At 45.1% G+C, this 13,245-nt stretch overlaps 1 protein-coding gene across 3 annotated transcripts in view; it reads left to right on the top strand.

Moving 5' to 3' along the window:
• ADAMTSL1 (ADAMTS like 1) overlaps positions 1-13,245 on the top strand; it is a 486,607-nt gene that overhangs the window by 389,264 nt on the left and 84,098 nt on the right. For all 3 annotated transcript variants that reach the window (XM_082204524.1, XM_082204522.1, XM_082204523.1), the window contains one exon: positions 6,608-6,737. In XM_082204524.1, coding sequence (XP_082060650.1) covers positions 6,608-6,737 — 130 coding nt within the window. The remainder of the gene's footprint in view (positions 1-6,607; positions 6,738-13,245) is intronic.

The raw sequence follows: 13,245 nt of genomic DNA, 5'->3' as shown, positions 1-13,245 counted from the left end.
AGCATTTCCCTTCGGCTCTTTGCCACAGCAACACACTCCCTGCCTTGCTGCGTTTGGCTTCTTGCTTCCTGATCCTTGAACCTCAGCTTTGTGATTCCTTGCTTCCTGACACTCAGACTCTTGGCTTCTTGACTCCTGGCTCTCTGACCCTCGGATTCTTGGCTCCTGACTTCTGGATCCCCATTCCTGCTCCCACCCCGCCATCTTGCCCCCAGCAGGACTTTGATCGCCCATGAACCAGACCATGACAGTGTTGGTGCTTGGAAATGTACTGTGAGTCAATGTAGGCCTTTCAGGACCGGTGTTACATGGTCCCGGCAGCAACTCCTAATCATTAGAAAAGTGAGGGATAATAATAATTAGAAAAGTGAGGGATCGGGTCAACACAGTACCGCAGCATCTTTTAAAATAAGATAGCCACTTAAAATAGAGAGCTTCATCATTGGCTGTCAACCATCTCATCAAGCAGATGTGCTGCTTCTGACATGCACTGATTGAAAAAGAAATGTTTGTCCTCTCGCTCCTGACCCCAGTCCACATTTGTTCTGAACTGGGAGGCAGTTGTGCTTGCCACACACCGCTTTGGGGAGGCCCATAACACACACTGTGAGAACCGCGGGCTCTACATTGCAGCAGTCCTACTCCATATCAAAGTGCAGTGGTTTGTAGGAAATAAAGACCATTGTATGGCAACCACTTGTTTCCGTGAGTTAAATTCACATCCAGCACTCGGTCTGCTGAACAGCATTGCCACAGAGAACTTGGGAGCGGCATCTCTTGTTACATTTATTGTACCTGATAATATGTGGCTGTAGCAGGAACCATTTCTTTGATCCATTCAATGCCATCTGATTGTTTGCGAAATGACTGGCATTCAGAATGTTTTGGGGGGAAACGTTTTCTGTTAAGCAAATTAAAATGGAATAAATAGGTTCCAAATAATCATTTTGTTTCCACAGTTGCATGACAGATCAAGTTAATTTTATTGTTCTTGTGCTCTCTGGAGATGAAATTTGATTCATGTAGAAGTAGCCCTTCACCCTCGAAGGAGTAGCAGCCAGAAGGAACCAGTTAACAATTTAGTCTTCATGAAGTGGCTGCGTCTTCCACTGCTGTCATCAAGTATCATGTAACAATTATGCTATTCTGGTAGATATAAACACAGCAAATCCTATTTGATGGTATATTGAAAGTGAACTGAAAGCTACTTAGATTCATGTCCTCCCCTTGCTCCGTGTAGCAGTTTAATTTCCCAGCCATAAACTTCAGGGATTTTCAAGGAAAAACAAACCCAGCTTCATTATGTTAAAATTGTGAGCAATAATTTTTAAAACTCGAGCCTCAAATACCCTGGAAAGTGGAAAACCCAGGAGTTTTCTGCGTCCCATTTTGAGCAGCTTATTTTCTCATTAGAAAGGAATGTACAGCTTCTTCGTTATATGTATTTTCCAGTTTTTGAATTCATCTGTCTTGGAAGCTGCAAGATCTAATCCTAAAATTCCAAGTGGGAAAAATCACTATCATGCTACTTGGTTCTGTGCTGCATCTCGAATGTTTTACTAGCTATTGAAAAATGTCTGAAACACAAGCAAATGTTTTTTTAGAATGGAAATGCACCGTTGCCATTTCATATAGGAGGTCCCCACCTTTACTTATCTATCTCTCCCTGCCACTTTCTAGTTTTGTCTGAGGACAAGGGAGAATATGGGCTCACCTATCATTTCTAAAAGGGACGCGGGTGGCGCTGTGGGCTAAAGCCTCAACGCCTAGGGCTTGCCGATCGAAAGGTCGGCGGTTCGAATCCCCACGGCGGGGTGCGCTCCCGTTGTTCGGTCCCAGCGCCTGCCCACCTAGCAGTTCGAAAGCACCCCTGGGTGCAAGTAGATAAATAGGGACCGCTTACCAGCGGGAAGGTAAACGGCGTTCCGTGTGCGGCTCTGGCTCGCCAGAGCAGTGATGTCACGCTGGCCACGTGACCCGGAAGTGTCCCCGGACAGCGCTGGCCCCCGGCCAATAAATGTGAGATGGGCGCACAAACCCCACAGTCTGTCAAGACTGGCCCATTCGGGCAGGGGTACCTTTACCTTACCTTTACCTATCATTTCTAAAACTGCATAAAGGAGCACATAGTTCAGAGCAGTGCTTTCTGCCAGAGAATGGTCTGAGGTCACAGGATACTACAAAAAAACCCTGTCTTCCTCTTGAAATGAATGGACACAATAGTTCATTGGTTTAGTTCTGACTTCATTATGAATTCACAAGGAAGTCTGCTTGAAAACGTTCGTAACTACGGCAGACTGGAGTTGCTAAGGAGGTTTTCGCATGCTGTGATGGGTGAATAGTGATCTGAAACTTCCATTTTCTAACCACTTGGAAGTTTACAGTACAAAAAAGTCACTTCCGAGCTAGGGAGGAGGTGGGGATGCGGGCTTCACGCCCCTCCCCCCACACGCGGGGGCTGGCTTTCAGGGGAATCCTCGGACACGTCACCCCCCTGGCCAGCCAATCGGCTGGCCCGGGAGGCATGGCCTGCCTAATTTAAGGCTGGCGCGGCCGAGGATCCCTCTTTCCTGCACCTCAGCTGACCAGGTTTTTTTGGGGGGGCGTGGCCTTGTCCTAAGCCTGTGGAGGTGTGGGCCCACAGCACCCCCCCGAGCAGTGGACCCGGGGGAGCTCCTAGTTGATGTGCATCAGTGGGACTTCCCCTACTGGTGGTTAACCTTACCGGTCTTCAAGCAAGCAGGCTGAAGCTGGTTAGTTGATAGGACCAATGCCTAAGCCAATACCACTCAATTCCTGTAATCAATAAAGTTATGGCCTAATTTGAGCCATTAACCCGAATTCTCGTGTCTCGTGTCTTTATTTCTGAGCGGGGAGGCGGGAACTCACCACGCAACACAAAAATGTGTAATACAATGACAAACGAGACAATAACCTCATCACCATGGGCTTCAGCCTGTCACTGTGAACTTGTTAGGAAGACTGCTGCTTTAATAATAGCATCTCCCATTATTACCACACCTTTGAGTGTATCCTCACCGTATCTTGTTCTTCACTCTCATAGACCTTACCGCCTGCAGTAAGCCTGTGCAAAAAACCACCCTGGATTTTCTCCAGTGCTGCCTCTAACCCTTCCCCACACTTGTGCTTTCCAGAGCTTTCGGCTGCAACTCCCATCACTCCTGACCATTGACCATACTGGCTGGGGCTGATGGGAGTTAATCTGTCCCACAGGGCACAGATTAAGATACTAGAGATAAGAGAAATTATGTTTATTAAAGAAGTGTTTCGTGTTTGCAAGCATGTGTCTGTTGCATTCACACTTTATAATTTTAAGCGTATATCTAGTAATCGCATATCCTTCTGTGAACTGCCCTGAGATCTTTGGATGAAGGGCGGTTAATAATAATAATAATAATAATAATAATAATAATAATAATAATGCTTTAAGGAGGAAAGTCCTCTATCTGAAAGCATCCTTATTCTGAAGAAGGGCTTTCTGGGCCAAATCCTAAGAAGGGAGAGTGGTGACCTTCAAATTGCCCATCAACCTTTAGTTTCTAGACAGCAAGCACAACGGTCATGTGTTCACATCATGACCAGCTCAGTTGATTTATGTTTAGCATATGCATATGTGGAGCTGGACAAGTGGATTGGCAAGGCAGCTGCAGCAATGGCTCACCTCTCCGAAAGGGTCTGCTGGAGGAGGAGCAGAAAGCTCCCACTTCCTGGATCTGCTACCGAGGATTCGGACGCATGAAGCTATGTTCTGTACCCTGCAAATTTGTATGTAAATAAAGACTGTAAATATATCTGTGAGTGAACAGAGGCATTCCTTGAGAAAGGCTTCCAGACCCATCACACCCGGCTTCAACAAAACATGTCTCTCCTGTATTAGTCTCTACAGCCACAGCAGGCACCACTACCTTCCAACAGCTTGACCTAGGCACATTCCTCCATTGTCTCACGAAACAGACAGGTGCCAATATGCATATTTCATGCAAATGGTTGGTCTATTTTGCCCTTCCTTTTGGAGCTGCATTTCCTCCTAGGTGTCAGTTTGTTGGTGGTCACCACAGAAAGACACCTAAAAATGTAGTGCATGGAGTACCCTGAAGGTCGGATCTCATTCTGCTTCTAGTCCCTTGCACCTGTCCCTGGCCGTTTATTTTGGGAGACTAGAATTTTTTGCATTGCCCATGAATACCTGCCCATGTTTACGGACCAACATTGCAGCTCAGAGTGAGGTGCTGGTGGTGCAACGGTGCGATAGTGCTTTGCATTATCCGGCGAGCGGCCCATAGGGAATAAAGCCAGGCAAGGGCTGCTGGTGCTCACAGCTCTGTGACTCTGATGAAAAGCAAAGGAGCGTTTTGAAGAGCAGTGCTTTGATTCTGCACTATAAAAAGAGGCGGTGTGTTTCTTTTTAAGCTTTGGCGTTAAAAACAAAAATAAATCAAGGCATTGTAGCTTCCATGCATGTGGCAGTGTTGTTTTTGCTCATTCAGCATGGCTTCTCAGGCTTGCCTGATGCTTTTGTAAATATGCTGTCATCTTCAAAAGGGTTTGGTGCTTTGGTGGGTGAACCTCTACATTGCTGCTGCTGCTGCTGCTGCTGCTTTTACTGTTGTGGTGGAGGTGATGCCAAAGGTTTCTCCTAAGCTAAACATTGCCATCCCATAAAGCCTTGTAATCACAACTGGATGACCCCTGAATTACCCAGAGACAGTCTAGCCACATGGGCGAAGGCGGCCCATTCGCCTCGCACCACAGAGAAAACAATGCCTTGCATCTGGTTTCCTGAGGCCTGGGGCAGGCTACTTTATGTCAACACACCGAGAACAACACTGGAAACATATTAGAGGGCTGCAGTTAATTTGCATATTTTAGCTTCACTTAATTAACATATCTGGCCCAGCATTTGTGGATGCTTTGTGGATGCCAAGACATAGGCAACGGATGGATTACACTTGTCATGGCCTTTTTCTGGCGTTGCTTATGCAAATGTGCGGGAAATCTCAACATGTGCTGCAAAACCCGTTTGGGAATGGGGCAGAATGATAGTTTGGGGATTTTTAACCTGCCCTGAGTTCTGAGATATAACTGCACTGTCAGTAGCTTTTCAGAACTGTATACAGAACCACACTAGCTGGAAATATCTATCATCTATCTATCTATCTATCTATCTATCTATCTATCTATCTATCATCTATATCTCCTATGGAAAGGGCTGTATAATAATAGGAAGTGTCCTCTCTCCATCTCTCTCTCTCTCTCTCTCTCTCACTCACACACACACACACACACACACCCCTCACAATATTCATGTTTGCAGGGTGTGGTAAACCTTCCTTTCCCATGTCCTGTGGCTCTGATGAGAAGTTCCCCCACCATAAAAATTAAATAACATAGCTGCTCGCTGCAGAATGCAAGTACCTGGTTTGGCCCTAAGACTGCAATCCTATGTCTGGTTATCTGAAGGGAAACCCTATAGAACTCAGTTGTGAAGACAGGTACAGGGTTGCACTGTGAATTTAATATTTGTAAATAGCATTTTAAAAAACTTATTCTTTTTTTGCATTGGTCTTATAGTTGTAGCTGGAATGTAACAACATTGTTAGGAGATATTAATCCCTGAGCCATTTCAGTTCCATTTAGCTTGGTGGAGCAAAGTTCCGCTTACACCTGCATTTACTGGACCTTTCCCGATGTTTGACAATAGACTTATTGGCTGAAAGTTCGATGGCAGCTTTTTATCACCCTTTTTAAAGATTGGAATTTCATTTTTTGTTGTCGAAATACACTGCAGACGTCTGAACTCCCTGGAGACCAAGAGATGTGACGATTGACTGCTCTGTCTCCTTTCTTTTAGCAAATGTTTTGTGCCGCTGAGGAAGTGGAAATTCTGCATTGATTTGTTTTGGATGTTTGTATGTGATGCCAATAAAAGGTTTTGATGATGATTTACTGGACCTTAGTTTGTGCAGATAGGCTTAGAACCTGAATCCCCAATACCTGCACCTTATTCCAGGTGTTCTGAGAACAGGGCCATGCTGCTGTCGGTGTCGCCTGGTGCATAGACCATTTGCTCCATAGCTAGAAACTTTAAAAAGTGTGGGCACTCAACTTTCAGCGGCAGGAGGTAATGGTTCCATAGCTGTGTTTCTTTGCAGAAAGAATGAACCGAGTAAACCAAGAACTGTAATGTGAATAGATTGAGATGTTTTCTTAATCAGAAAAGAATTCGAAAGCTGTGGGGGTTGTTTTGTTTTTTTATTTGCCGCTTGCCAGTGAAGAAATTTCAGTTCCTTTGCAACCCTAATACAGGTACAGGATGTAACAAGGAACAGATCTCCCAACATCTGACACTATGCTTTCCCTTCCTGTTCCATGGGTGGCAGCATGGTGTGATCCTGCCCTGTCGACAGCAAGGAGTATCAAATTCATCTCCCGGAGGCAATGAACTCCACAACAACTCAGAAGGACCCCTGCCGATGCCATGTCCGCACTTTCCTCTCCTGGCGCTGACTGTGATTTTTCCGCCCTGATTCTGTTACATTAAATTTTATTTTGACGTAATTGTGTGTGTGTGTCTGTGTGTTTGCAGGTGTTCAAGAGGCAGTAGTGGCTTGCCTGAATAAACAGACAAGAGAGTTTGCCGATGAAAATCTATGCGTGAGCAGCCAGCGTCCCCCACAGTTGCTGAAAGCTTGTAACCTGGAGCCTTGCCCCCCAAGGTAGGCTTTGCTCTTTTCTTCAGTTAGGCATATAGAAGTCACAGAATCATAATGTCTCAGAATTGTAGAGTTGGAAGGGACCCCTGAGGTCATCTCTTCCACCCCCCTGCAATGCAGGAATCTTTTTTGCCCAACGTGGAGCTTGAACCCACAACCCTCTGCCGACTGAGCTAGCCAGTCACTATATAGAAGAAGAAGAACTGTTGGCCTATAGTGTCCCGAAACTAAATTCTCGCTATACCAAATAGTATTTGAGGTGGGCCACTGAATCTAGCAAAATTGGGACAACATATGCTGGGATATGGGATGAGGGTGGCGCTGTGGGTTAAACCACAGAGCCTAGGACTTGCCGATCAGAAAGTCGGCAGTTCAAATCCCCGCAACGGGGTGAGCTCCCATTGCTCAGTCCCTGCTCCTGCCAACCTAGCAGCTCAAAAGCATGTCAAAGTGCAAGTAGATAAATAGGTACCGCTCTGGCGGGAAGGTAAACGGTGTTTCCGTGTGCTGCTCTGGTTCGCCAGTCATGCTGGCCACATGACCCGGAAGCTGTACGCCGGCTCCCTTGGCCAATAAAGTGAGATGAGCGCCGCAACCCCAGAGTCGGCCACGACTGGACCTAATGGTCAGGGGTCCCTTTATGCTGGCATATATCACTGATTTATGATTGAATTGTTTCACCTGAATCTATTCAGGGTTGTTAGTATGTAGGTAGCTGGAGGCTCAGAAATTCCATCAAATTTAGGGTGGATTCCAAAGCAAGCCCTCTCATCTATTTCCTCGCCAGAGGCCTCACTCATTTTCCTGCCTGCCCATCTGCCTGTGCCTTAAACGCTGTAGGCTTGCAGAGGAGGCTGCCTTATACTGAGTAAGATCATTGGTCAATGTAGCTCAGTATCATCCACACTGTCTAGCAATGGCCCTACAAGATTTCAGACACAGTTCTCTCCCAGCCCTAAGTTAGCCAGCAAACATTGCAGCCAAGTGTACATTTGAGCCAGGGGCTGCATACATAACATACATTTAAAGCACTCACCCACACCTAGATAATCCTGGGAACTATAGTTCAATGAAGCTTGCTGGAAAGGATAGCTTTGTGAGGGGCAAGTTACAGTTCCCAGGATTTGCCGAGAATGTTTTCCTTTCCTACCAAGTGCTCAGCCGTGGTATCTTCAGTACCATATTGGCTAGTCTCCCCAGCTGAGAAGGAAAGTGGGAAGAAATAGGAGCAAGGAAAACAGCCCTGCTTTTACTTGCTCTGTCCTTTTTTCGGGTTCTTTTTGAAACAGAGAACATTTGAGTGTGAGAACTCTGAGGCCTGCTTAATACAGAACGCTTGCGGAATTAAATATATTTAAACATAAGAGCGTTGTGCAGGTGTCGGCTTCAACTTTTGCTGAGACGTTGGTTCAGCAATCAGATTTTCATCTTCTGTGATCCCTTAAATGTGCCGCAGCAAAATTGGCTCAATATATATTCAATAGCAAACCAACTAGTGTGTCTCCCTTTTGAGACCACTGTAACATGTGGAGGAGGGGTGCGCTTGTGAAAATACACAGGAACCACAGTTTTCTGAAGCTCCTGGACATTTTCCCAACGCATACCTCCCTTCCACATATAATTATTATTTTCTGCTGCAAAGTCAACATAGTGTGTGAAATTGTCCACACGTGAAAAGTTCGCACAAGTGTTTGGTTTTAAAAAAAATTCAGACATTTGCTGGGTGAGGGATGCATCTGATTCTCATGTTACCACATGGATATCTTTCGGCCATATATCTACTAATGCTGCATTTCCTGCAAGTCAGGAGTAAACTATAGAATCATAGTTTCCTTGCCCTAGAAATGAGGCAATGAATGTTCTGATCCAGCGTCTTACAAACTGCATTTCAAGGAACACTGGGATTTCTTCAAGTTTCCCTAGAAGCAAATGTTGTTGGGTGCATTCTAGGCTCACATTAATTTAGTGTACACCTCTGAACCCCAGAATCCTGTGCACAGTACTGGCATATGCTCAGAGGTCCCTTTGCAGATGCATCAGTGCAGAGAGGATTACCAGCAGGCAGGCAACAGACAAATCCCCTTCCCCTTGAGATAGGATATTCTCTTTCTGAAGCATCTCTGGCAGATGACTTCATAAGCTAAAGCATGCCATCAATGAAACTGAAACAATTTCCCTCTTCAACAGAAGAGGAATTTGTACTGACCAGAAACATATTATTCCACTCGCTTGGATTTTTGAAGCACTCTAAGGGGGTACTTTGGTGAGTTCATACCCTAGGAGGGTTACACCAAGGAAAGTTGCAACTGGGTTTGGGACCGCCAGTGGTAATTCCAGCTCTGCCTGTACTTTTGGTGGGTGGGAGAGGGAAGTCAATGGCAGCAGAAGATAAGGCTGTTCTAGTCTAGGGTACCCATCACCATCCTAGCATGGCAGATCAGGGATTTCAGTTGCACCCTTAAAAGATTTTTAGAGTTTTTTGTGGTGTCCATGCAACTTAACCAGCACTGCCATTTGAAATAAGAGATGTACCTTGAATCTTTATAGTTCTGTAAAAAGGTGCATTGACTTAATATAAGCAGCATTTGACACCTTTCTTAAATGCATGGCTTATAACATAATCTTGTTTCTTGACAACCGTGAAGGCATGAGTAGTCTTTGGAAAGACAGGGAGTGCTACCAAGTGCATGAAAGATTTCCACGGTGGGTGTTATGAATTATATTTTTTTGAAATATCCCCCCCTGCATCTTTGGTCAGCATGTGCTAAAAAGATTTGGGTGGGTGGGTGAGTAGGAGGAAAGAGGAGCAGGCAATGAAAGCCAGATGGATGAAAATGAAGGAAATTCCAGTCAATTTCTGCCGCTTTGTTCTTAACATACTTTCAGAACTAAACGTTTATTCCTGTGCAAATAACTGAATAGCAGAGAACAGACACACACGGGGGGAAACAGCTCACAAAGTTCCAGGAACAGCAAAAAGGGGGGAAAGGAAAGATTTCCCTTCTGTACACAGCTCTTTCTCAAACTTTATGGTTCTTCTGAGAACAGGGAGAAAGAGTCTGCAACAGCAGTTTGATAATTCCAGGACAGGACTGATAAATCTCAGAACTCTGACAAGGTCAACCCCAGAGTAGTAAACACCTGACCTCCTCCATTATAAGACTGATTTGTGCTGGGGAACATCAGTTCCTTATTTTTTGTGGTTCTGGTTGCTTGTGTCTGCAGAATTGAGACTTTCCCCCATTCTCCTCTGATTTATCAAGAGAAAGCTATAAGAAAACATGGACTATTTATCAAGTATTTTCTCTTAACAGTTGGCTAATAGACACAGAATTATGTACATAAATATGAAGCCAGTGGTGACTGGTGCCGACTGGAACTGGGAGGGCAGAGAACCAGCATTAGTTGGAAGCAGAGCCAATGAGAAGCAGAGCCGCCCCACCCTCACCTCGGCTGGTTGCAAGTAAAATGGCAGGTGTCCTATTCCATCATCGTCATCATTTTATTATTTATACCCCGCCCACCTGACTCGGTTGCCCCAGCCACTCTGGGCAGCTTCCAACATATATAAAAACATAATAAAACATTCAGGTAGGTAGGTAGCTGTGTTGGCCTGATGCAGTCGAAATAAATTTTAAAAATTAAAAATTGTTCAGTAGCACCTTAGAGACCAACCACGTTTGTTCTGGGTATAAGCTTTCATGTGCATGGTATCTGAAGAAGTGTGCATGCACATGAAAGCTCATACCCAGAACAAACTTAGTTGGTCTTTAAGGTGCTACTGGACAATTTTTTTTAATTTATCATAAAACATTAAACATTTTTTAAAAAAAACTTCCCCATACAGGGCTTCCTTCAGATGTCTTCTAAAGCTTGTATAGTTACTTATCTCCTTATCTCGGGGGTCGCATAACTCTATACCCCCCAACATTTCTCTGATCAAAATAGGGACGTCCTAAGGAAAAGCAGGACATTCTGGGATCAAAGCAGAAACCAGGTTGGTTTCTGTAAATCTGGGGCTATCCCTGAGAAATAGGGGCACATGGAGGGTCTGAGGTTGGCTTGGCAGTGCCTCATTCTCCCTTGCCATTCTGCAGGCACTGGCCTTGTCCTCCCCCCCCAAAATAAATAAATAAATATGGATGATACAGACTCATGTCTTAAGATATGTTCAAACACACAGGTACAGAGACTAATAATAATAATAATAATAATAATAATAATAATTTATTATTTATACCCCGCCCATCTGGCTGGGCTTCCCCAGCCACTCTGGGCGGCTTCCAAAAGAATATTAAAATACTATAATACATCAAACATTAAAAGCTTCCCGAAACAGGGCTGCCTTCAGATGTCTTCTAAAAGCCTGGTAGTTGTTGTTCTCTTTGACATCTGGTGGCAGGGTGTTCCACAGGGAAGGCGCCACTACCGAGAAGGCCCTCTGCCTGGTTCCCTGTAACTTGGCTTCTCGCAGTGAGGGAACCGCCAGAAGGCCCTCAGTGCTGGACCTCAGGTAGAACGATGGGGGTGGAGACGCTCCTTCAGATTTACTGGACCAAGGCCGTTTAGGGCTTTAAAGGTCAGCACCAACACTTTGAATTGTGCTCGGAAACGTACTGGGAGCCAATGTAGGTCTTTCAAGACCGGTGTTATGTGTTCTCTGCGGCCGCTCCCAGTCACCAGTCTAGCTGCCGCGTTCTGGATTAGTTGTAGATTCTGAGTCACCTTCAAAGGTAGCCCCACGTAGAGCGCATTGCAGTAGTCCAAGCGGGAGATAACCAGAGTTTGCACACATCTTGTGTGGATTTACTGGCCTAATACAATTTTTTACCTGAGGTAGAGCAACAGAAGGCGTTCCTCCTCGTGGTTCCAGATTTATGCAACTAAAAGAGGGGAGAAAGGAGCTTTGGAAAGCGAATTAGAACAACAGAAGGCAAGAAAGATCTCTGGTAATTCTGGACACAGAAGTTGCTCAAAGTTTCCCCTTTAAATCAGGACACACAGAGCTGGCATGAGCAGGAACGTGTTAGAAAGCCCTTCTGAGGACTCACCGTAAGGATCAGCTGGAAACCTTAGGCTGAGGCTCTCCCTGTGGGGCTGGAAGGAGTGTGGGTGGGTGGGTGTGAAATCCTGTAGCTTCAAATGCCAAAATGGCTTTCCCCCCTCCTCACCCCCTGCTTGCTTCCTGTCTGTGGTGGAACGAAAATAATGAGGTGTTGGAAGAGACAAATGCTGTTTTGTTAACCTTAATGCCTGCAAAAAAAAAATTAAAAAAAATCAAAATTGTATGTCAAGGGTGTCAACCCATTATTAGGCTGAAAAGGGATACCTTTTGGGGGGAGACCTGTTTTAGTTTAACTACATATGAATCATACCTTTCATCAACAAGCTCAGGAATGTACATGTTTGCTTGCATTGTACACATCCTCTCAATAACCTTGTGAGGTACATTAGTTTGTCACGTGGTAAGGGCCTCCCACCCACACCAAGATTACCAGCTGTGAATATCCACTACACCCCACTGATCACAGTAGAGCTGATAGTGGAACAAATAATATTATTTGCAATTATGCAAAATATGTACAATATTGAATATTTCTTAAACAATGAGTCCTGGGTGGCATACACACCCTACATCCCATTTTTTTATCCTCGCAACAACTCTGTGAGGGAGGTTAGGCTGAGAAACAGTGAGCTTCATGGCTAAGTCAGGATTTGAATTCAGGATCCCCGGCTCCTAGTGTGGCCCTCTGACCCATAATCCACAGTTGCTTCCCTTTTTATGTAGGAGTTCCAGCCCTCTTAATCTAAAGTCATTCACAGTTAAGCACCTGTCCATTGTAGCTCTATAATCTCAAACACAGTTTTTGCTGTATTGTAATTCTGTTACTTTTAGATCATAAGTGATTGTTGTTTAGTTGTTTAGTCGTGTCCGACATCTCGTGACCCCATGGACCAGAGCACGCCAGGCACTCCTGTCTTCCACTGCCTCCCGCAGTTTGGTCAAACTCATGCTAGTAGCTTTGAGAACACTGTCCAACCATCTCTTCCTCTGTCATCCCCTTCTCCTTGTGCCCTCAGTCTTTCCCAACATCAGGGTCTTTTCCAGGGAGTCTTCTTTTCTGATGAGGTGGCCAAAGTCTTGGAGCCTCAGCTTCATGATCTGTGCTTCTAGTGAGCACTCAGGGCTGATTTCCTTAAGAATGGATAGGTCTGAACTTCTCGCAGTCCCTGGGACTCTCAAAAGTCTCCTCCATCACCATAATTCAAAAGCATTGATTCTTTGGCGATCAGCCTTCTTTATGGTCCAGCTCTCACTTCCATACATCACTACTGGGAAAACCATAGCTTTAACTACTATACGGACCTTTGTTGGCAAGGTGATGTCTCTGCATTTTAAGATGCTGTCTAGGTTTATCATTGCTTTTCTCCCAAGAAGCAGGCATCTTTTAATTTCGTTACTGCTGTCACCATCTGCAGTGATCATGGAGCCCAAGAAAGTGGTGCTCTT

This window comes from Podarcis vaucheri (assembly GCF_965113315.1).
Source record: "Podarcis vaucheri genome assembly, chromosome: 17".
NCBI classification, from domain to species: domain Eukaryota; kingdom Metazoa; phylum Chordata; class Lepidosauria; order Squamata; family Lacertidae; genus Podarcis; species Podarcis vaucheri.
This window is presented reverse-complemented; position numbering and strand designations above follow the sequence as displayed.